General features: G+C 36.8%; 1 protein-coding gene across 2 annotated transcripts; it reads left to right on the plus strand.

Annotated features, from left to right (window-relative positions):
- Positions 1-1556: 1556 nt before the first annotated feature.
- Positions 1557-23589, plus strand: LOC7467224 (protein SABRE). 2 transcript variants are annotated; one of them, XM_002301083.4, is made up of 22 exons: positions 1557-1941; positions 2352-2463; positions 2883-3149; positions 4145-4410; positions 4694-4910; positions 5498-5668; positions 5771-5848; positions 7267-7518; positions 8727-10838; positions 11899-13762; positions 14011-14111; positions 14751-15110; positions 15315-15433; positions 15989-16238; positions 17324-17548; positions 17866-18005; positions 18643-18715; positions 20616-20717; positions 20804-21232; positions 21321-21488; positions 22185-22563; positions 22877-23589. In XM_002301083.4, exons 1-22 carry the CDS (start codon positions 1871-1873, stop codon positions 22984-22986), a joined length of 7866 nt encoding a protein of 2621 aa, XP_002301119.3. In that variant the 5' UTR covers positions 1557-1870; the 3' UTR covers positions 22987-23589. The 2 variants fall into 2 exon arrangements, with proteins under 2 accessions (XP_002301119.3, XP_052306829.1); XM_052450869.1 differs by lacking the exons at positions 1557-1941; positions 2352-2463; positions 2883-3149 and having other exon boundaries at positions 4274-4410; positions 4699-4910.
- The last annotated feature ends 1078 nt before the right edge of the window (positions 23590-24667 follow it).

The raw sequence follows: 24667 nt of genomic DNA on the forward strand, positions 1-24667 counted from the left end.
TGTATGCTTTAATTAGGTTTCTCTTTCTGGTACAGTGGAAATAAAAAAGAAGAAAAAACTAGCGTTCTTTATGATAACTGGTATCAATAAAAAAATCTAGCGTTCTCTACGATAACTGGTATTCATTTAAGCACAAATTAATTGGGTTTGTGTGTTTAGCTCATTCATTGCTTCTGGTGTTGATTTCCTTGCCTATATTTTTTTTTAAATTTTTTTTCTTAGATGATATTTTTGTGTTGCCTCTCTATTTCTTTCTAAATTATTATCCGCCATGTTTTTTGTTTTTCTACCCAATTCTATGTGTGTGTGTGGCCATTCTTGCTTTATTGTGTTTTTTTTACTCTTACCTTTTCCTATACCTTCTTTAATTGTCTTTTAGCTATTTCCTTGGTAGATATTCTGGAAAGGTGGGACATGAGAAGGATGCTAACTTCCCAACCAATAATGCTTCATTATCAATATCCCTGAATATATTACAACTCACGTGACAAAGGGAAACATCCTCACATAGAAAAATGCTGAAGTACACTCGTAACATCAGTCTGGGAAAAACTAACCTTTTATGCCATGAGACCAACACCACCATCCTATCCAAATATGGCAAAACTTACGATGAAATTAAGGAGGAGCTAGATTGACCACCATGCATTTAAACATATTTCCATAACCAATAGTGATGAAAAGGCTCCATAAATGATGATCATGAATCTCTATGATTGATCTCGATAAAAACCTCCATGAACAGTCTCCATGCAAATGAATCTTCAAGATCGCTCTCGTGAAAAATATCCATGAATAGTCTTTTTTATGTTCCAGACTAAGTTAAGGTTTTCCTAACATGAAAAAGTATTTTAATTAAGACAGCGCTGATGTTTTTTAAAAAAGCAGAAAAAATATAGTTAAGTGTGGAGCTCCATGCACTAATAAAAAAAAACAAAGAGAAGAAAAGGAGTTAAAAGTTAAATCCATAAAAATAAAAACATCAAACCCTAATTCAATTATCATATTGAGAATTGAAAATATCGAAAGCTAACTTTCCTATGATTTGACTTTGTTCTTCTTTAGTAGCGTCCTCCATTTTTCTGTTAGCGGTCAACAATAACAGAGGAACTAGGGTTTTAGGGTTCCCCTTCCGCTCTCTCTGAACGCTGAGGTTTGTTCTTTATTGCCAGTAAATATAGTATTGCTAATTTGGGCCAACTGGTAGGATCTTTGTAGAATTGCTGATTTGGGCTTCTGTTCTTATTGGTCCGCTTCCAATAACGGGCTTCTGTTCAACGACGCCCATTTTAACGGTAGAATTTCCACCGTGGACCAATGATTTTGAACCGTCACGTGTAGTTTATTTGCGTGCCCGTAACGCTGTCTTTACTCTTTACTCTCCGCTGACAAAATGGCCTCCAAATCAACCCAGTTACGAAGGACACGTTCCCTCCAACAACGACATCTGAAGCACGTTTCCCTAGAAACATCCCTCCACACTATAATCCCTGCACCCTCATTACACCTGATAAAACCCCTCAAAAAGGGTAAAAAGAATAAAGAAAATAAATACGGTCTTTCTCTCTCTTCCATGTCTCTCTCAGTGTGTGATCAACGAGCGTCTCACGGATCGGATCTACGCTTTTATAAATAAAAAAGAAAAAAGAAAAACGAACGCGATCAACGCGGCTTTCTCTCAATTGACTCGCAAGATGGAAAAAAGAACTGTGAAGAAATTTAGCTTTTTTAGGGTTTCGATTATTCTATTTTGATGCATTTGTGGGTTGCGACCTGAAATTATGGCACAGAGAGTTTTCTGTATTTGAATATTATTTTGTGGCTTATTATTTGGATAATTAGCAGTGGAAGAAGTCGAGAAACTACGAAAATGGCAGCTTCGCCTGTCAAGTTTCTCTTCGGTTTCTTGTCGCTTTCCGTCACTTTGTGGTTGCTCTTCATGTAAGTCATTCAATTAAGATCAATTTTTTTTTACCGCGTCGAAATTTGGATTGATGATCGCTAGCATAAATGGATTGAAATGGCTGGTAATTTAGGCGCGTGAATGAATGTAAATAACCTTTTCTTTTGCGTGTTGTTGATAGAATGTAGTTGACTATGGTTCATGATTAAAGCCATGAAGATGGATAATTGAATGAAGGAGTCATGTTAATGTTACTAGAAGGAGACAAGGAGAAGTATATGATTATGTTTTGATAGATTATTTGGATTTAACAATTTGTTTGATGTTTTGTGGTTTAAGACATACTGTTCAGTTACCTTAGCGTTGATGGTAGATAAGCTTCGTTCAAAGTTACAGGCAGTTTTACGTGCTGAGATTAGATTAATTTTTATTGTGCATCTCTTTGCAGTTTTGCTTCTAGGTTGATGGCTTGGATTTTGAGCCGGATCTTGGGGGCATCTGTTGGATTTCGAGTTGGGGGATGGAAATGTTTGAGGGATGTTGTGGTGAAGTTTAGAAAGGTCAGTCCCTTTTTAAAAATTGATTCCATTTTAGTTGTTCTTTTAAGAGTGAATTAGAGAGGATCACCTCTTTTGACATTGTACTAAATCCTCGTTCCATTTAAAAATAAAAATAAAATTGAATAAATGAATGGCTTGTAAAAGTAGGGTTATCCGCTGGTCATAATTCACATTGGCTTATATTGGTTGAATGATTCCATGGTCTGGAAGAATTTTCTTAACTGGAATCTACAAACTGTCTGTCACTCAAAAGTAGATTTTGACTTCAAATATACAATGAGCCAATTTTACTAGAATTGAAATGTTGTTGTGAGTTTGAGATGAAGAACCTAGTGTATTCTCCTCAAAGAATATACTGGTTTAGTGTATGAAGCATCGGACCATGCAATTAATTTTGTTATGAACTTGATAACTTACAGGGTCCTGTTGAGTCTATATCAGTTGGTGAGGTTAGACTTAGCATACGTCAGTCTTTGGTCAAACTCGGGGTGGGTTTCATTTCCAGGGATCCCAAGCTACAAGTATTAATATGTGACCTGGAGATTGTAATGAGGCCTTCTAGTAGAGGCACACAGAAAACAAAAACTCAGAGACCCCGACCGCGCACTTCAGGCAGGGGAAAATGGATGGTCTTAGCTAACGTCGCAAGATTTTTGTCAGTTTCTGTGACAGATTTGGCTGTGAAGGTGAGTATTTTTAATAGTCACTACTGTAAGGGAATAGCATATGTTTTTCACCATTCATTTCATGGGTAAAATATAGCATACAACTTGTAGTTGATCATTTTGTCAATTTCTGTTGTTTTTTATTTTCAATTTTGTATTGGTTTTTGATTATTTGGCTTCCATCTATTTCTTTTTTTTCCTCCTCTTTGTTTAATAAAAGAATATTTTTTTACTAAAGGTGAATAAAAATGAATTTACAAAATTAAGCACCAGAAAATTTAGAAAGACACATTTTCTTAACAACTTGTTAAATGAGCATTTTTTTTTATATAAAAAAATCTGCTTAGCTTCTAGTAATCCTCCTCCTATTGATGTAATTGAGGTTAGTTATATATGTATCCTTTCCACAAGATAAGTAAATTGGAATAAGTTTAAAAATAATACATATGCGCTGATTGCATTAGCTCTTTATAAGTTATCAAGAAGGAGTATAGCTGTAGTTTTTGCAGGGTCCACAACTGAAAGCTAATTTCATGTATTGATTGAGTCAAATTAGTAAATGTTTAACACATCAACTGATCTGATCTTAGTCAAATTAGTAAATGTTTTGGTTTTGTGTTTAGTATCAATCTGAACAGCTGAAACAAGTTCATTTTGTTCCAATTTTTGTGGACTAAACCCTGGTCAATGTAAACTTGGTTCTACCTGACTTGATCTTGACCTGCCTCTCGACCTACTGGTTTGCTTGGCCTCTAGTAGTTGGAGTCTGATTTTTTTTTTTTAATTTTTTTGACAATGAGACTTGAACATGATTCTTTAAAAGGATTGGGCATAACAATGTGCTAAGACAGCTACTGCTCATGCAATGCTAGAAAAGGTGGTGCTGAAAGTACACCTGGAGGTTCTTAAAGCACCTTTCTTTCTGAATTTGTGATATTAACTTATATTTTACTCACTTATCATTCCCCCCCTTTTCTTCTGTTTTATATCAAAAATTGTTTCTGGAAACATGGCAGACACCCAAAGCTACAATTGATGTCAAGGAACTGAGATTAGATATATCCAAAGATGGGGGATCCAAGCCAAATCTGTATGTCAAGCTTAACATATCACCTGTTCTTATCCACATGGGTGAACCACGCATCATTTCTGACCAAATGCCTAACTTCAACAATGGAGGATGTATTTCTTCAGGAGAGGTGGCATTTGGTAATATGGACAGGTCTTCTGCTGCTTTTTTCTGCGAAGAGCTCTCTCTCTCTTGTGAATTTAATCATGATAGGTATTTTTCTCTTGATATGTTCTTTTCCTTTAATTGCAGTTGTCAGAAATCTGATCATAACTGCTCTATCAATCAGTGATTGATTAATGGCAAGATTACCACTGCTGATATTCAGAGTTTTAGGATGTTCTTTAATTCAGTTCTGACAGTTTGGATGCATTTCTTTCTGCTCTCTTCCTGTTAAAAGTTCTATAGAATGTCTTTGCCTCTTATTTCAGCTCTAGTTATAGACATGCCTGGTCTGTCAATTAAAGGTTCTTATGTATGTCTGTTTTGGATGTAGAGAAGTAGGTGTAATAATCCAGAATGTGGACATTAACAGTGGAGAGGTCACTGTTAATCTCAATGAGGAACTGCTTTCAAGAAAAAAGAGTTCATCCGATGCCTTTGCTCATACGGATAAAGAGTTGGTTGCTGATTCTTCAGTCTCTAAAAATCAACAGAACAAACAATCAAAACTTGTAGCAATTACAAAGTATGCTTCCATGTTTCCAGAAAAGGTTGGTGGGCTTTCTATTTATGCCATTTAGATGGGATTGCTGATTACCACATGCCCTCTCTGTCTTCATGCTTCTGTTTTCTATTTCAGTTGCTTCTTTTTGTCTATGCAACTTCATATCTCATGCTAGAATAAGGCTATATATGCAACATGAAAAGCTGGTATTTGCTCATCTAGATCCTCTAATTCTATAATTATGGTGCTTTTGTAATTCTTGCTGATTTGTTGTAATTCTCGGTAGTTGATTTGCTACATCCTCTCTCATGAATACCCTCCATATTTCACATTTAGTTGTTCCTAGAGTTTGCTCATGCTCAAAAAGTCTAGTAGTATTTAGCTCTCAATTTCCTATCTTATCCTAAGCTTACATGGCAGGCCTCTTCAAATTTGAAAATTTTAATTGTTCGTTGAGCTTCCTATTTTTTTTGTCAGAGAACATATTTTAGCTTTTATGAGTTATTCTTGATCTATATATAAATTACAAAAGCCATCTGTGTCAAGATAAGACACGTGCTACATAAGCCTGATTTTTGCCTAAAAATCTGAATGCCAGTGGAATCAACTGATAATCTTATTTTAATGTGACAGGTTTTCTTCACTTTACCGAAACTGGATGTTAGGTTTGTGCATCAAGAACATGATCTTGTTGTTGAGAATAATATAATGGGCATTCAATTAAGGAGCATCAAATCACGATCCGCTGAAGATGTGGGAGAGAGTACACTAATTGAAGTTCAAATGGATTTCAGTGAGATTCATGTATGAGCATAACAATTGTCAGAGCTCTTTTGGTGGTGTAATTTTCATATTTCTCATGCTGTTTGGCCTCTTGATGACCATGCTTTTTGCATTATATTTCAGCTTCTTAGAGAAGCTGGCACTTCTGTCTTGGAGATATTGAAAGTCGACGTGGTCTCATCTGTCTACATTCCTATACAGGTAATTCCTATCATTTCAATTACTGCAGTTTAGCATCTTTGTTCAGCAGATTTCCTATAGATGTATAATGGTGAGGGGCAATTGTATCACTGTGCTGAATCAGATAACTGACTTTGATGCTTACTTTTTCCTTATGCTGTTAGCTGAACATATATTGTTTTGTACTGGCTGATGCTTGGATAGCATTGTTGGAATATAAAAAATCGCTTATCATGTTTCACGGTACCTTTTCCATATTCAACTAAAGAGATGCTCACATAGATTGCTGCATTTGATACTTTTCAAGGTTTCTTAAACTAGGAGGAAAAATAATCCTTGTTGGTTTGTGTTTTTTGGCACTAGTTAGATGTTTTAGTACCCTCAAAAGAGTTGTCGGGGTTTAACCCATTCTCGCTGCATATTTGGCCTTTTGATGGTGCAAGTTGTTGGTTTTGGAAGCAATTGATGCAGGCTGCTTTAATTTCTGGAAAAGCAGGCTTGATTTTAGATTGACTTTAACCGAATAATTCTTTCTTTTTTTTTACTTTTACATTCCTAGTTCTTGATGGAGTCACGTGTGATGATTATCATATCATTTAGTTTTCTTTGAATGGTGGTGAGGATAGATTTTATTTCCATCTTGTCAGTGGGAGTATTTTTCTTTAATTTTTCTGTTGTAACACAGGTCAGGTGGCAGATTATAACTTGGTGTTACACCCATATAGTTTTATGGGACCCTACCCTTTCTTCTGAACTCTTCAAGAACTGACCGAAATAAACCTACATTATGTTTTATATGCATCTAGTATTTAATGCCTTCTTAACCTAATCAAAAGGCACTTACTTATCAGAAGAAGAACCTCATCAATATTGGTAGCTTTTATAAGAGCTTTCTACTGAGAAAAATCTATATCATATTTTCAATGAATCAAAAGGTCAAAGTTACCTTAGTTGCTGTTATTTTCTGTTGGAAGTATTATAACGACTATTTTGACATCTCCACAAAAGGGAATACTCTTTGTCAACAGATCCCTTTTCTAGTTGCCAGACATTGTGGGAGTGCATATCCTCACTATTGTGGATTTGTTGGGTCATAACAGCTGATCAATTGAAGGAATGCATGGATTTTCTTGCTCTTATAGGTCACAAGTCCTTAAGAGTTCTTTATAGTGATTTTTTCCTATTGAGAAAAAGAACATAAGGCTTTATGTATAAATTGAGAAAAAACTATTTTAAAAAAAATTGCTATCAGATAAATAAGGTTGTTTGATCCAGGGATGCACTCTTTCTTTTTGTTAGAGAATAATAAATTGAGCACTTTTGTATCAAAAATAGCAGAGTGATTTATATCTGTTTTAAGGCTGGGGAACTTAACAGTTTCCAGATTAATGATTCTATGCCTATTGCTTTGCTTATTCGTTGGATGCTCCGACTTTCAGCCAATCTCACCAGTTAGAGCAGAAGTTGATGTTAAGCTCGGAGGTACACAGTGCAACATCATAATGAGCAGATTAAAGCCGTGGCTGCGCCTCCACCACTCAAAGAAGAAAAAAATGGTGCTTCGAGAGGAAACATCTACTCCAGTTAGGTCTCCGACCACTGAATCCAAAGTCATCATGTGGACATGTACTGTCTCTGCTCCTGAGATGACTATTGTGCTTTATAGTATCAATGGTTTGCCTCTGTATCAAGTAAGTTATGTGCATATTAAATTATTAAAAGGTATTGAATTTTGTGAAAACAGCTGAGCTCTTACCTTAGCTCTCGCATTTTGCTGGTGCCCCATATCTGCAGGATTTTTTTTGTGTTTGTTAACTTTCTAGTAATCTTCCTCAGTCCGAAACCTTTTTATTGTTATTATTATTATTATACAGTTTAGGGGAGAAAGGGGGGTTTTGAACTTGCAACCTTCTCTTTGGAGGAGAGGTTTGTCTATCATTTAAGCCATGACTTCATCGCTTTCTCACAGACCAGAGCATGGAAAACATGTATTTAAAATTTATGTCCTCATTTTAACTCTCAACATGATAATTTATCTTTAGTCACTTCCAGTAACTGGACCTTGCATCTTAAAAGTGGAAATCTTATAATATTTATCCAGCCTTTTTAGCCAATGTTGTAAGGGAACCATTTGAGTTAATGCATCTAAATTTCATGATGGTGAAAAAATTGCTCGAACTTGTCAATCTAGTTGTCAGAATGGTAGGAGGTCATTTGCACTCTTGCTTCACACTTGACTTGAGACATTTATTGTGAACAGGTTGTTTCACCTTTTTTAGGAATTTCAGGGTCACATTTAATGCGGACAGGTTGTTTCACCTTTTTTAGGAATTTCAGGGTCATACTTTAAAAAGTTTCGTTATTGTATAGAGACTGTAGTGCAAACATGAGAAGGAGAAAGAGTCTAAATCTTGAGTCTTTTTTGCATCTCCAAGTAAATTGATATTTCCCACATTCTTTTGTTTTTCTCTTTCAAGCTTCTCAATCATGAACCTAACAGAAGGATGAGAAGTTGAACTCTCTATTGGGTTTTATCTAGTGGCATAGCAAACCTAGGGTTAGTTGGGCCATCCAAACAAATACAATCAAAGTTTAATTTTATGCTTTAGGCTGAGTGAATGATTTTTTCATCTCAATTGCTCCTTTCTCCTCTTAAAGGATTCATTTCTACCATCTGTTTAGGACATCTGGGAATTGGTCCTCTTAGTATCTCTTACACCCAACAGACACTGCTGGTAAGATGTGTAATTAAGTAGTCAGCCATCTATATCTCCCTGCCCAATTCATAATTCACCATCTTTGTGAAATATTCATCAATATCAGAAAGCTAGCTTACTCTGAGTTTGAAACCTCCAAGTCTCAATCATATAGCATCTTAACTTTTAATTTCCTTGTGTAGGGCTGCTCCCAATCATCACATGTGTTTGCAAATAACATATCAAGCATGGGAACTGCAGTGCATATGGAACTTGGTGAATTAAACTTGCACATGGCAGATGAATATCAAGAATGCTTGAAGGAAAGCCCATTTGGTATGGAATCAAATTCAGGTGCCTTAATGCACATAGCAAAGGTTAGTTTGGATTGGGGCAAGAAAGACATTGAATCATCGGAAGAAGATGGTTCTAGATGTAAATTGGTCCTTAATGTTGATGTCACTGGAATGGGTATTTATTTGAATTTTAAGCGTGTAGAATCACTTATAACAACTGGCATTTCCTTTCAAGCTCTCTTGAAAAGTCTTTCAGCTTCTGGTAAAAGAACAGCACAGAGCCGAGGTGGTCGGTCATCTAAACCATCAGGGAAAGGGACTCGATTCTTGAAATTCAATCTGGAACGCTGTTCTGTAAACTTTTGTGGTGACACAAGCTTGGAAAACACAGTTGTTCTGGATCCCAAGCGTGTCAATTATGGATCACAGGGTGGTCAGGTAATAATCAGTGTTTTGGATGATGGCACTCCTCGTACTGCAAGTATAATGTCCAGTGTTTCTGATGAGTGCAAGAAGTTGAAGTATTCTGTTTCTCTTGATATTTTCCATTTTACTCTGTGTATGAATAAGGAGAAACAGTCCACAGAGATGGAACTTGAAAGAGCAAGGTCTATGTATCAGGAATATTTGGAGGAACGCAGTCTTGATACAAAGGTTACAGTGTTTGACATGCAGAATGCAAAATTTGTACAGCGTTCTGGTGGTCTTAAAGGAATTGCCATCTGCTCTCTCTTCAGTGCTACTGATATTAAAGTCAGGTGGGAGCCTGATGTACATCTGTCATTAATTGAACTAGTTCTGCAATTGAGGTTGCTTGTACACCATCAGAAGCTCCAGGTTTATGGTAATGAATCCAAGGAAGATGCCTCTAACATGAAAGACACTGATCAGAAAAAAGAAGCCCCTTCAGCACCAGAACATTTAGATAAGCATAAGAAAAGGGAATCCATTTTTGCTGTTGATGTGGAAATGCTCACCATATCTGGTGAGGTTGGAGATGGGGTTGAAGCAGTGGTTCAGGTTCAGTCAATTTTCTCTGAGAATGCCTGTATAGGATTGCTTCTTGAAGGGCTTCTTCTCAGTTTCAATGGGTCTAGAGTGTTGAAAAGCAGCAGAATGCAAATTTCCCGTATCCCTAGCACTCCCAGTAGCTTGTCTGATGCAAAAATACCAGCCTCCGTGACATGGGATTGGGTGATTCAAGGGCTTGATGTTCATATCTGCCTGCCATACAGGTTGCAGTTGCGCGCCATTGATGATTCCATTGAGGATATGTGGCGGGGTTTGAAGCTTATAACTGCTGCTAAAACTGCACTGATATTTCCCATGAAGAAAGAAACCTCAAAGCCCAAAAGGTCCAGTTCAGCAAAATTTGGAAGTGTAAAATTTTTTATACGCAAGCTAACAGCTGATATTGAGGAAGAACCAATGCAGGGTTGGCTTGATGAACACTATCAGCTGATGAAGAACGAGGCTTCTGAGCTTGCTGTCAGGTTGAAATTCTTTGATGAATTTATTTCCAAAGCGAGCCATTGTCCTAAAGTTGCTGAAACAGTTGATTCTAGTCAAGAAAGAAAGGTTATGTATAATGGAGTTGAGATTGATCTGCAAAACCCATCAAATATTCAGGAATTGCGAGAAGGTATATATAAACAGTCATTTAGATCGTATTACAATGCCTGTCAAAAGCTAGTAACATCAGAAGGTTCGGGTGCCTGTGTGGAAGGATTTCAGACTGGTTTCAAGCCCAGCACTGCTAGAATATCTCTTCTTTCTATTTCTGCTACAGAGTTAGAAGTAAGTTTAACAAGAATTGATGGTGGAGATGCTGGGATGATAGAGGTTCTGAAGAAACTTGATCCTGTTTGTTGCGAGAATGACATACCATTTTCTCGACTTTATGGGAGTAATATTTTCTTGCGTACAGGGAATCTGGCTGTTCAGTTAAGAAATTACACATTTCCTCTTTTTGCTGCTACTTCTGGTAAATGTGAAGGTTGCGTTGTGCTAGCTCAGCAGGTAACACTAAAAGTTGCTTTCCACCCTCCCTTCCTTCCCTAATCCACGATGCTTCAAGTTTTCTTCTCTAGTTTATGCTCATTTACCTTGTCTGGCCTCTCCATTATCATATTGAAAGAACAATGGAAATGAAATCTACTAGCAATTACTCACTTCTATCATGCCATGGGTTTGAATTCTACTAATGAAATTTATCACAATACTGAGCTGATAGCTGGCCTTCCCATCTCAACTTATTTTTCGTAGTAGTTTAGTTGATTTCCATAGTTAAGATTAGATAAATTAGCTGGCCTGCTGAAGTGAGACCAAACCAAAAAATTATTATGTATGTTGACAAATAACTACTACTAAAAGAGGTCCAAATATTTGAATGTATGTGGATGGAGAGATGGTCTACTTTGGAGAGAGGCCATCCCTTTAACTAAAATACCCTGGAATTAGTAGTAACTGGTTTGAGGTCATCATCTGACAATCTACCCAAAAATGGTAGAGAATAAAGTTCGGAAACCAAAGGTTTTGTGGTTAACAAATTTAAGGGTATCCTTTAAACAACATTTCCGATATGTCTGCACCAATTAATTTATTTGCGAAGTCAGATAGATTAGAGATTTGACCAGAGCATTTATTTTATGGCCATTGACCACTTTTTGTTCAATTAAGTGGATAACTAACTACAGCCCCCTTTCTCCTGAAATTAAACACATTCCAGTGCTCTTCATAGTATTTGCTTGAAACATTCTAGAAAAGCGTAAAAATATTATGGTACAGGCATTTGTTTTATTGGCTACAGTATTTGATAATGGAAGGGACTAGTAAGTCAGTGACATGATTTTTCTCAAATGCTTGTGGTGTGTCTAAATAGTAGAATTGCGGTAATATTGTTTTCCCACTGCCAGTGTGAGGTGCAATATGATGGCTGGCTAAACTTCCTGTTAAGAATAATGTATGAAACACAAGAACTAGTATCTGTTCTTCTTTATTTGCATCTCTATTCATCTGTGATGTTATGTCTTGACTCCCCTCCCCCCTCTGTGATTATGACTTTTCTCCTTTGAATCAGGCAACAAGTTTTCAGCCCCAAATTTACCAAGATGTCTTTATTGGGAGATGGAGAAAGGTGCGCATGCTTCGTTCCGCTAGTGGCACGACTCCTCCAGTTAAATCGTACTTTGATTTACCTTTACATTTTCAAAAAGGAGAAGTGTCTTTTGGAGTGGGTTATGAACCATCTTTTGCTGATGTGAGCTATGCTTTTATGGTGGCTCTTCGTAGAGCTAATCTAAGTGTTAGGAATTCTGATGCTCCACAAGTTCAACCACCAAAAAAGGAGCGTAGCTTACCATGGTGGGATGATATGAGAAACTATATTCACGGAAATATCACTTTATTCTTCTCTGAAACTAGATGGCACGTTCTTGCAACAACTGATCCTTATGAAAAGCTTGACCAACTTCAGTTTGTATCTGGTTTGATGAAGATCCAGCAATCAGATGGTCGTGTTTATGTGTCTGCACAGGATTTTAAGATTTTAATTAGCAGTTTGGAGAAACTGGCAAGCGGCTGTGGCTTAAAACTCCCTTCTGGTGCATCTGGTGCCTTACTTGAAGCCCCGGTCTTTACTCTTGAAGTCACAATGGATTGGGAATGTGATTCTGGAACTCCACTGAATCATTACTTGTACGCACTTCCAATTGAAGGGAAGCCTCGAGAAAAAGTTTTTGATCCATTCAGGTCTACATCTCTGTCCCTCCGATGGAACTTCTCTTTTAGGCCCTCCCCTCCCTCGTGTGAGAGTCAATTGCCTTCTTCCTCTTCAGTAGATAGCAAAGTTGTAAATGGAACTGTCTATGATCTACCTTACAAGCCAGAAAATGTTTCAACAGTTTCCCCAACTTTGAATATTGGTGCACATGATTTAGCGTGGCTGATTAAGTTCTGGAACATGAATTATCTCCCTCCACACAAATTACGTTCCTTCTCCCGATGGCCTCGCTTTGGAATTGCAAGAGCTATCAGATCAGGCAATTTATCATTAGACAAGGTGATGACAGAATTTTTTCTCCGCATTGATGCTACACCTACTTGTATAAAACACATGCCTTTAGATGTTGATGATCCGGCAAAAGGACTTACATTTAACATGACGAAGATGAAATATGAACTCTGTTATAGCCGGGGTAAGCAGATGTTCACTTTTGAATGCAAGCGTGATCCTCTTGATCTTGTTTACCAAGGTCTCGACCTTTACATGCCCAAGGCTATCTTAGATAAAGTGGACTCTAACAGTGTGCCAAAAGCAGTTCAAATGACCAGGAATAATTCTCAATCCTCAGCTGTTAATAGAATTCCCAGTGAGAAACGCAATAATATGGGTGGTTGCACTGAGAAGCACCGTGATGATGGATTTCTTTTGTCGTGTGATTATTTTACAATCAGAAGGCAGTCGCGAAAGGCTGATGCTGACAGGTTATCAGCATGGCAAGAGGCTGGGAGAAGAAACCTTGAGATGACATACGTGAGGTCTGAGTTTGAAAATGGGAGTGAGAGTGATGATCACACAAGATCTGATCCAAGTGATGATGATGGATACAATGTAGTAATAGCTGACAACTGCCAGCAAGTTTTTGTTTATGGCCTCAAGCTTTTATGGACTATTGAGAATAGGGATGCTGTTTGGTCCTGGGTTGGCGGAATATCCAAAGCATTTGAACCCCCTAAGCCTTCTCCTTCTCGACAGAATGCGAGGAAATTGCATGAAGAGAACCAGTTAGATCCCAAATCTGAGGTGCTTCAAGATGATATCTCCAATCTCCCTTCTATCAGTCATAAAGTAGATACCCCTTCTCATCATGTGGAGACCTCAGGAACTCTTTCATCTCCATCACATTCAGCTAAAGTAAAGAATTCGTCATTTCCTTCAATTGGTATGTCAGCAGCACACCTTGTGATTTCAGTTTAAAGGATCTCACTTGGGAATACACGTGTTTTATTGAAGAAGCAACATTTCAGAACTCTCACTGTTTTTTGGTGTGATGCAATGCTATTCAGTGTGTTTATAACTCTTTTAAATATACTTGATGATTGTAATCTCAATTTTCTACGAACGTTTTCTTAATTGAGATCTACAAGCTACCATATAGCATAACATTACTGTTTTTTGCTTTGTAATCAGTGACAAATGGAAGTATTGATGATTCTGAGGAAGAAGGGACTCGTCATTTCATGGTGAATGTTATGGAGCCACAATTCAATCTTCATTCAGAAGAAGCCAATGTAACTTTTGAACCATGACTTTCTTAAATATTTGCTCACGTGGTCATTAACTTCTTCTCTTTTCCTGTGGTTATGATTTACATGTCCATATCTTTTTTCAAAAATTTATGCATAGAAGATTTTATTAGTGAGAAAGGAATTTGAGTTATAGCAAGGACTAAGGAGGTAAGAAATTCTTCAGACATTAGAAGAGGACCAAATAATTTCATGATTGTTTTAAATGTCCTATTTTGTGGCTTTATCTTCTGTCTCATTACTTTTTTCATTTTTGGTGTTTTATTTTCATTAATATTCAGTTGATTATTTTATGCCACTGATATCCTAAGCACACCAGAAGCCTATGGGTGAGGGATTTTTGTGCTTAAGAAAGGAAAAGAAACAAAATATAAATTACTATGTTGGAAATCAGTTTGGTTTTATTACATCTAATTTCTGTTTTTTGAAATCGAGTAATTCCTATAGAATATCAATTTCTCTTGTAATGTAGGTTTCTGCAGTAATTCTGGTTCATTCTTGTGCAGTGTAGTTGTGCTGGAAATGTAACATAGTTGCTCGATAAAATGTGTATGTTTAAGTTTATCTAATGAAACCTCTAACAAACAATGCTTTTGCTTTGGGGTCTATTTTTTTTTCCACCAGGGTAGATTCTTGCTTGCTGCCGTTTCTGGTCGTGTTTTAGCTCGATCATTTAATTCTATTCTTCATGTTGGATATGAGATTATTGAACAAGGAATGGTCAATGGAAATGTACAACAAATTCCTGAACATGTACCTGAAATGACATGGAAGCGCATGGAGTTCTCTGTAATGTTGGAGCATGTACAGGCTCATGTTGCACCAACTGATGTTGATCCAGGGGCTGGATTGCAGTGGCTTCCAAAAATTCTTAGAAGCTCTCCAAAAGTAAAGCGTACTGGTGCTCTACTTGAAAGAGTGTTTATGCCTTGTGATATGTACTTTCGGTACACAAGACACAAAGGCGGTACTCCAGACTTGAAGGTAAAACAGCAATGTTATGCTATAGGATAGTTTTTCTAGATTGTCTTGCATATCAAATACAAAGAGCTTGGTTGTGTTTGATCACTTATTTTACTTATGTCCCCTTGCAATCCTCTGAAGTTAATATTTTAAATGCTGGTTGTTTTATCAAGTTGAATTCTTTGTTTTGAACAATATGCTCACCTTTGATTTCATTTATTGTAGGTCAAGCCTCTAAAAGAGCTTACATTCAATTCTCATAATATAATGGCAACAATGACATCCCGGCAGTTTCAGGTTATGCTGGATGTGTTGACTAATCTTCTCTTTGCACGGCTCCCCAAGTGAGGAATTTTTTCTCCTTTCTTAGATGTATTTTAGGAATCATGTCTTGACACTCTTTGATATTCAAAATTTTGAGTTGCATTCAGTTTAACCAGTTTGTTCTTTTATGTCATGTTTTTGGCATATCTTATGCATGTAGAATTGCCATTGGAGATTCGTTCATCAAAGGGCTTTTTTTCCGTTTCTTTTTGTGCATCTTTTTCACCTTTCCCATCTGCGTGTAGTTGACTCTGATAACTCAAAACAGTTATTTTTATGTTTGTTTCGTGTACATTGTAGATTAGAAATGAACTTTGTGGCATATGCTTGGACTTGTCAGTTAAATTCTGTTTCAGATCGCTTTTAGTAATATGTGTAGGCTCTTTGTCAGTTTTAATTTGTAAAGACTTCAATTAATGAAGATATCATCAAATAAAATCTAGGTTTAGGCTTGTAGATTCTATCCACCTAAAGCAACTACCTTTTGATCTATGAATACTTAACTGCATTCAACTAATCTCCTGAAATCAATGCATTTCTGCTCCTGATTGGTTAGAGCAATGTCTGTTATTTAGGCCTAGAAAAAGCAGCCTGTCATATCCTGCTGAAGATGATGGAGATGTTGAAGAGGAGGCAGATGAGGTGGTTCCTGATGGTGTTGAAGAGGTAGAACTTGCGAAAATCAACCTTGAACAGAAAGAGCGGGAGCATAAGTTGATTCTTAATGACATCAGGAAATTGTCTCTATTTAGCGATACTTCTGGAGACCCGCTTTCAAGAAAGGAAGCTGACTTGTGGATGGTCACTGGTGGAAGATACTCTCTGGTGAGGAAAAAATGGTGAACAATGTTAAAATTAGAAGTTCCATGAATTATCATCAAGTTAATTATAAATAAAAAAAAATTATCTTTTATTTAAATACTGTTTGTTTCCAGGTTGGACTTTGATGCTCTCTTCAAACTGTGGGAGAGACACTATCTCACATGATATTTGAATTTGGACATCTCTTGAAACTGTTTTGGTTGTGGTTGTGGTTCTAGGGTAGGGATCCCTTTGCTAGCACGCCCTAACATAATGTTTAGAGCAATTCCATTGAACTTTCACCTTCACTTGAAAGGATAACAGGTCACTTTGTGTTATTTTTAGGTTTGAGGGACTATATGTATATATAATGTGCTCATTACATAGTCACTCAAGTAAACCTCATAAGCACTTATTGAATACACAAGTTAAACCTGATAGAGCACCGCAGCAGCTTGCTTAAAGCTTGTCTCATTGCAGAATTACATTGAGGAGAAGGATCCATATAAACCAATGAGTTTGGAACTGAGGCTTAGCTTAGTCAAGTGCTTCCTGTAACTTTAGGCATGCATGGCCACACACTTGCTTTGTTTAACTTTCATATATGTGCTAATTGATGCAACCTTTCAGTGAAAATAGCAATCTGTGTAGATTTGTGGTGAATGGACTTCTTTCAAAGTCTGCACGTTCTTTTCTATGCCTTAGCCATGAATTTTCTCAATGCTGTCCTAATGAATGTACAAGAGGTTGTGGAGAGGAAATTTAGTGCTTATTTTATTCAACTGGAAAAAAAATAGCAGCCAAAATATGACTTTTATAGGTTCCAATTAATAATGCTGAGATTTCAAATCTGAAGTTTAGTTTTGAATGCACTGCTATTTGACAATAGTAATTGATATATGTAAGTAGGTGAGACGGTTTGTTTCTGTGGCTCTCATTTTCTTCTGAATCTTCTGTTGCTTGCTGTTTGAATGTAATCTAAAGTTTCAGCATTGAATATTTCTGTCCTGTGCGAAAGTTTGTTTCTGTTTGTGTATCTTCTTCTAGTATTATTGATAAATTCTTCAGTATGCTATAGACTGTAATCTATTCAAGATTCATGCTCCCAGGTGCAAGGACTAAAGAGAGAGCTTGTAAGTGCAAAGAAGTCTAGGAAGGAGGCATCTGTATCTCTAAGGATGGCTCTGCAGAAAGCTGCTCAGTTACGACTGATGGAGAAGGAGAAAAACAAAAGTCCATCCTATGCCATGCGTATATCTTTGAAAATTAATAAAGTTGTTTGGAGCATGCTTGTAGATGGTAAAACTTTTGCAGAGGCTGAGATAAATGACATGGTGGGCACCAAAAGCTTTCCTTCTTTTCCTCTCAATTTCTTGGTCTCTTATCATTCAATTACTAACAAAGTAACTGCATTTACGTAGTATTTAAAACTGTCCTTCATGAGAAGTTCTCTCTTCTCTTGTTTATTAAAAAGAAAAAGAACCTGCCATATAGTTACTAGAGCTTGGTGTCCAAGTCTAGGGTATAAGACATTTGTGTTTGATATGGTTCCAAATAGATTTTGGTGGGCTTTGATTCTTTATTTACTTATTTCCTAAAAAATCTGATTCTTTCAAGGATGTTTATTTTTATGGGTTTTTTTTATTAACAGATATTTGATTTTGACCGGGATTACAAGGATGTTGGGGTTGCTTTGTTTACAACAAAGTATTTTGTCGTGAGAAACTGCTTGTCTAATGCCAAGTGTGATATGGTGTTGTCACCATGGAATGCTCCAACAGATTGGGGAAAGTACGTACCTTTCATATCTGTGTGCATTTAATGGTACTTTAGGTTACTTCCATTGTTATTTGTTATTGGTTAATCATTTACAGAGAGTTGTGGTTTCATTTACCACTTTGTTGTTTATAGTTGTTATATATATCACTGTGGTGAATGTGTTCCATAGTTTTTATTTGTTGATTTACAAGGCATGTCTTCTTCTTGTTTATCATATAACTCATATATCATATAAATAATCCTTGGACGTTAAAACTTGTTTGAGGACAAAAAAGGGCTTGGTTTTAATTGTGACCATAATACCTGTGCTGTATTCTTTTTTTATTGATATATCATATATATCACCGTGAGAAGCTGTGAGGCTTGTGTTTACCATGCATGTTTCTCATTTGTTGAATAAATAACCAGATACTTCCAGCAGATCATAGTACAATGATATCTAGGTTCAGGAATGATTTGAAAATTGCTTTATTAATGCATTGCTAGTAGTCATCCAATAGGTTGTTGAAATGGAGCAGAGACTGCTATTCTGATACTGAGAAGTTTAATCTGTGTTCCTTTCTAATACCCATTCAATTGTTTTAGCTTTAAGTACCTTCCTAAATATTGTATTTATTATTCAGCAAAATGCAATTGTTTTTGGCTGCAGAGAAGTCATGCTACGTGTAGATGCAAAGCAAGGGGCTCCAAGGGATGGAAATTCGCGTATTGAACTTTTCCAGGCAATTCAGTGCTCCTTTATTTCCCCATTATTAACTCTTCATGATGAGCATCAAGCAAAAATAGATGTAGGGTGCACACTACATATGTGAAAATTCTAATCTGTTGAAACCTTGAAAGTTTAAACCTCTCCCCACCTGTTTGATCATTCATCCAAGAGCTTACTGGATACTGATTAAATAGGAAGAAAGGAATTTAAAAGAGGACAATGAAGAATAGGCATTATATATTAACATAAATACACATATGCCATGCACATGTATGTCCTCTTTATTGCTGAATGTATTGAATACATGTATGTGCATGTGTTTGTGTGTGCATGCAAAGTGCTCTTATTGCTGGGTGTGTCTGATCATTTAAATGCCAAGAAGCAGAATAGCACAGCTCGAAACACTGATGAAATGAGAACATCAGATAAGTCAGTTGTCTTCATAATATTTTTTTTGTTGGTTGTTTTTGTAAACCCACCCAACACCATTCGAAGGCCTGTACAACCCTCTCAGTGTAGACAACCACATAAAGCTCTCAATCTTCAAAATTTGTAAGAATCTTAAAAGTGGCCAATGAAACCCCAGTCAGGAAAAAAAAACCTGTTCATCAAAGAATCCATACACCGATTCTGCTGGAAAAGATCCTTTGGCAGTTTTGCTTCTCCATTAACTTCTCACCAGCCTACAGCAATCACCTCTAATTTTGTTTCTTGGAGGAAAACAAAATCCCATTTATTTTTCACCTTCTCACTCTGATCTCTCTGACTTCCATGCATTCTAACAAATTCCTGATACCCAAAAGAAACGTTACAGGAAAAAAAAATAATGGAAATTAAAAGCTTTTGAGGTGGCTAGTCAACCACTTGTAAGAATAATGGCGGCAATCTGTGTAGCAAAACACCGCACCCAAGCACCATTTGTCTCATCACCATCTTTCTTCCTTTGAACTCATTACAAGAAAAGTTGCTGTAAATGGAAGACCTAGCCACTCCTACACATATGCTAACAGCCATTTGTCCTTTGACATTGATTATATAGAGCATATGGTAACAAGCACTCTATACATCCTCTCAACCTTTCTTCACATTTTATATTTAATCTCCATCCCTTTCTAAGCCTCATAAATATATACACCTGTCAGTTCTGTCTCCAGTCTCGCTCCCACTAGAAATCTAGGGGTTTTAGATGAAATGAAAGAATATACAAGGTGCTTTTGTCAAGGAAAGAGAATGGAGTTCGGTGAGGGCAGTGCACACATCCTTTGGAATATGGAGACTTGGGTTAGATATGTCTATGAGATGAGCTGGGTAAAATGGTAGGTGGAACTCTAAAAACGTTGGCTAGATAAAACCAGAATAATCTGCTTCTTATATGTAATCAAATATTTACAAATGAATTTTTTTTCTTTCATTTTCCAAACCAAACAAAACTGAGAACTGATCTCTCTTTTGAAAAGCAACCTCATTAACCTAAATGCATCCATTTGGTTAAATAATTTGGTTTAAACAAAATGATGTTGACCTTTAGCCCCAATGACATCCCTGGAGAGGAGGATAACACTGCACTGTGCAGATCGATTAGCAAATAATGTTACAAATCAAGAAAATATCTGTTAGCAGTCATGATACCTGTGTACCTCTTATTACAACTTCCATCGCTGTATTTAATGCATGTAATGAAAGGAAGGACTAGAAGGTTTCTTCATTCTTTTGGTTCTGATGGTCTCCAAATGCTTACATTACGATAACCACTCAAGAAAACATTATATCACAAGCATTTTGTGTGTGAAGGCTCATGTGTGCTTAATAAAATTGTTTTTATGAGATCCCTAGAGGTTATTTCCACCTTTTGAAAAGTTCCTATATTTGATCGTTGCTTTATTTTAATAGAACCTTATTTTTTTCTACTGCAGGTAAAGATTTTTCCCCTTAAGATTTATTTGACAGAGACAATGTACAAAATGATGTGGGAATATTTCTTCCCTGAAGAAGAACAAGATTCACAACGGCGGCAGGTTAGTGTGAATTGTCAATTCTCACAAGGCAAAAAAGATAATTTGTTGAAGATGCTAAGGTTGATGTTGCACTTCCTGAGCTGCAGGAAGTTTGGAAGGTTTCAACAACTGCTGGTGCAAAACGTGTTAAGAAAGGCCCATCGAGCCACGAAGCTTCTTCTTCATGCAGTCATACAACAAAAGAGTCTGATGTCCCATCCAAAGTGATTGGCAGTTCAGCCCCTGAGTTAAGGAGAACATCTTCTTTTGATAGAACATGGGAGGAGACGGTTGCAGAGTCTGTTGCTACTGAACTTGTCTTGCAGGCCCACTCATCTGGCATATCTTCCTCAAAAAGTGAGCCATTTGATTCTATTGAGCAACCAGATGAATCATCTAGAAGCAAGTCAAAAGAGTCCAAGCCTGTGAAGTCTGGTCGGTCATCTCATGAGGAGAAAAAGGTTGGAAAAACAAATGAAGAGAAAAGATCTCGACCTCGAAAAGTAATGGAATTTAACAACATTAAGATAAGCCAGGTTGGTTCATGGTGTGAAACAATCATTTATTATACTGTATTGCATTGATTTGTTGTGCAGTAAGATGTTTCGTAATACTCTGTTGTAGGTTGAGCTGCAGCTTACTTATGAAAGCTCAAGATTTAATCTGCATGAACTTAAGCTGCTGATGGATACATTTCACCGTGTCGAGTTTACTGGGACTTGGAGAAGACTGTTCTCCAGAGTTAAGAAGCATGTTGTCTGGGGAACCTTGAAGTCTGTTACAGGAATGCAGGTAATGAATCTGTGCTGAGATACATTTGCCGCTTCTAATTCCATTAATCAATAAGTTTTTTCCTTTCCAAGGATGCAGTTTGATTCTATCCAATCCTATCTAGCATGAAGTTTGTGTTACTTCTTATGGAAAATGAGAGATTCATGGAGAAACTTTGTCTCTGTAATGAAAATGATATAAACTCAGATAGTCACTACACTGTGACAGTGCTTGATTGACTACTAATCCCTTTTTGCATGTGTATTATTTATACATATGCCTGAGGGAGCAGCTTAGCAGTTTAAAAAGGTTCCATAAATCAAGTCCTCTTTCACTCTTTTCTTGTTTCGCTTTTTCCTTCCAATTATGGAGCGCAAATTTCAAATTTTGTATCCTTTTCATTTTCAGATCTCAAAGGTAGTTTCCTTTCACTTAACTCACCTAACACCTAAACATTATATCATGAGACAAAAAAGAGAGAGACAGAGAGAGAACTGTTTGTTGATAAAGTCTGTAGATCAAATTATGAATATTTTAGGTAAAAGATAATACAATTTATGAATTTAGCCTTGTATATATCAGATGAAAATTGAGCCGTTCATAGTGATGAGCTGTTAGTGTCTTTATTTCAGAATTTAACTAATCTGGTATTGTAAGTATGATAAAATCTCCTGTGTTTTCATTTAAATCCTGTATTGATTTCCCTTACTTTCTTAGGGTAAAAAGTTCAAAGACAAAGCACACGGTCAACGGGATCCTAATGTAGCCAGCGTTCCTGATAGCGACCTTAATTTTAGTGACAATGATGATGGTCTGGCAGTGCAATCTGATCAATATCCAAACTGGCTCAAGCGTCCAACTGATGGAGCAGGTGATGGGTTTGTGACTTCCATAAGGGGTCTTTTCAATACCCAGCGTCGCAAGGCCAAAGCATTTGTACTGCGAACAATGAGAGGTGAAGCAGAGAATGACTTTCATGGAGAGTGGAGTGAAAGTGATGCTGAGTTCTCTCCCTTTGCTCGGCAACTTACCATAACAAAAGCTAAGAGGCTTATTAAGCGGCACACGAAGAAATTCCGATCGAGAGGACAGAAAGGTTTGCCAGATTTTTTCTCCATGGATTTTGTTTTGAATGTGGAGACATTAATCGTTCACTTAAAAAGGATTTTGGACGTCATTAGCAACCCCACCCTGTCCCATAAAAAGAAAAGAAAAGAAAAATAAGAAACGTATCATGGTATTCCAAAAGAAATTTCATGGTTTTGTGCTTTTGTTATGATCGTCCACTTATCTCTGTGGTATATGCTACTATATTCAATTTCTGCACGTGGATACACTCTTTTCTTGTGTTGAGATTTTTATAATCCCCTGATTTTCACCATTATAACTTTAGACTCACTTCCATGCAGCATCATCATCGCAACAAAGAGAATCACTTCCATCATCTCCAAGGGAATCCACTCCATTTGAAAGTGATTCATATAGCGATTCTTCACCATACGAGGATTTTCATGAGTAATTAGTTTTCAATCAGCAAAAAGAGATTACGAAGGCTTTCTTTCTTCGCGGCAAAAAGGATTTTCCAAGTTACCTGGTGAGGCAGTTCAAGGGACCAACAGCATGCAAGAATGGAGCATGCTCAATGGTGACAGGCTACAAACACGAGCACTTTCCAATAGTCGTTGACGGACGGTCGACCTGTGCTGATCCTTCCAAGCCCGCACCAAGAGCCCTTACTGCCCTCATGGATTGATTCAAAAGGTTGTATGTGTACAGTTTTTTGCAGCTACTAAGTAGAGTATACAAACTCCCAAAGCATTATAAGAAGAGTGTTGTCATCGAGGACATGGTTAGTCTGCCAGGCCTTTAACCCATTCGTTGGGTTTTAGGCCGAGACTCTGCAGTATCTTTGGGCTTCGGAGACAAAACCAATCGCCATTAGGTAGAAACTATTGTTACCATTAAGAAGTGGACTCCTTGCTGTTGTTTCCGTTCCAAAATCTAATCTACTGGACTGAAAATAAGAAAAGTAGTTAAGCTTAAAGGAGGCCATGACATGTTGTCTTGTAAAGTTGGGGTTCATGGGAATGGAAATCCAAATATACATATATTTTTTCATGCCGATGGAATCTCTCGGAAAACTTGGTCTATCTAGTTTTTACAAGTTCAAGGCTAAGAGCATCAGCCCCCATGCCTTTCTTGTTGTTTTTACAAGTTCAAGGCTAGGCCGGCCCTGCATGCTTGCTCGCTCCATGACACAAGCATTACATGAGGCGTTAAATAGAGCTACTTCCTAGTTTAGATCTAGATTTCTTTTTTCCGTCAGCACCAAGGTGTTGCTCCCGGCCCCGAAAAGGTGATGATTTTAATTTGGAGGTGAAGCATGAAAAATAAAAGGTAAGATGAAAATTATAATGATTCGGCATGCACGCTCAATTCTAGAAAGTCAATAAAACAAAAGGGAACGTTAAATGAAGACATTTTTTGTTGTATCAGAGTTCGATGAAATGATTATGCAATAAGTGATACGGGAGTCCTTGTGATTTTGATGAAATTAAGTCTACAAGATGGGCAGCTTCTTGATGAAAGATGATTAGGTCTTCAGTGTTTGAACTCTTGCATATCCCAAGAAAGACTCGTGTTCAAGTTTAAATCCATAAGCAAAACAGTGGCTGTCCTGCCAAGTTTAAATTTACAAAGCATGATAGACTTAACAAATAAAAAAAAGTTTATGTCTTTACAGAGCTTAAAGACAAACAACAGAGGAGCCGATATTATTATAAACACACCATACCAAAAATATAAATCTTTAATGTACAGATCATCCCAGTAAACCAGTAAAGAAGTGCATTAACAACATTGTAGAAAGATTTATTAATAGACATCAAAGCTTTCCCTGCAACAAAAACTCATTTAAGTGTTTTGCATGTAAATCAGAACATGTATCTTTTTTTATTATTATTATTTTTATCATGTATTCAAAAGCAATAATGATTGTTTGAATCAATTTTGAATATAATTGTCATCAATTATTTTGGTGAACCATCTCTATTAGTGTTTTCTCAAGTTTCTTAAATCTAGAAAAAAAAAAAACTCCACAAATATTTAATGGGTTTTTCCGCTACCTCCATAAACAAATGAGGCCATTAAGCAACATAAATAATTATTTTTAAAGTAAATTCTTGTTTTAAAACTTGATC

Source organism: Populus trichocarpa, chromosome 2 (genome assembly GCF_000002775.5).
Source record: "Populus trichocarpa isolate Nisqually-1 chromosome 2, P.trichocarpa_v4.1, whole genome shotgun sequence".
Taxonomy (NCBI): domain Eukaryota; kingdom Viridiplantae; phylum Streptophyta; class Magnoliopsida; order Malpighiales; family Salicaceae; genus Populus; species Populus trichocarpa.

Bases quoted from the DNA above. Each gene is read 5' to 3' on its own strand.
- LOC7467224 (XM_002301083.4), top strand. From the start codon at position 1,871: ATGGCAGCTTCGCCTGTCAAGTTTCTCTTCGGTTTCTTGTCGCTTTCC. The intron at 4,911-5,497 runs GTTGGTGGGCTT...TTAATGTGACAG, and splicing joins CTTCCATGTTTCCAGAAAAG to GTTTTCTTCACTTTACCGAA. The intron at 22,564-22,876 runs GTTTGCCAGATT...ACTTCCATGCAG, and splicing joins CCGATCGAGAGGACAGAAAG to CATCATCATCGCAACAAAGA.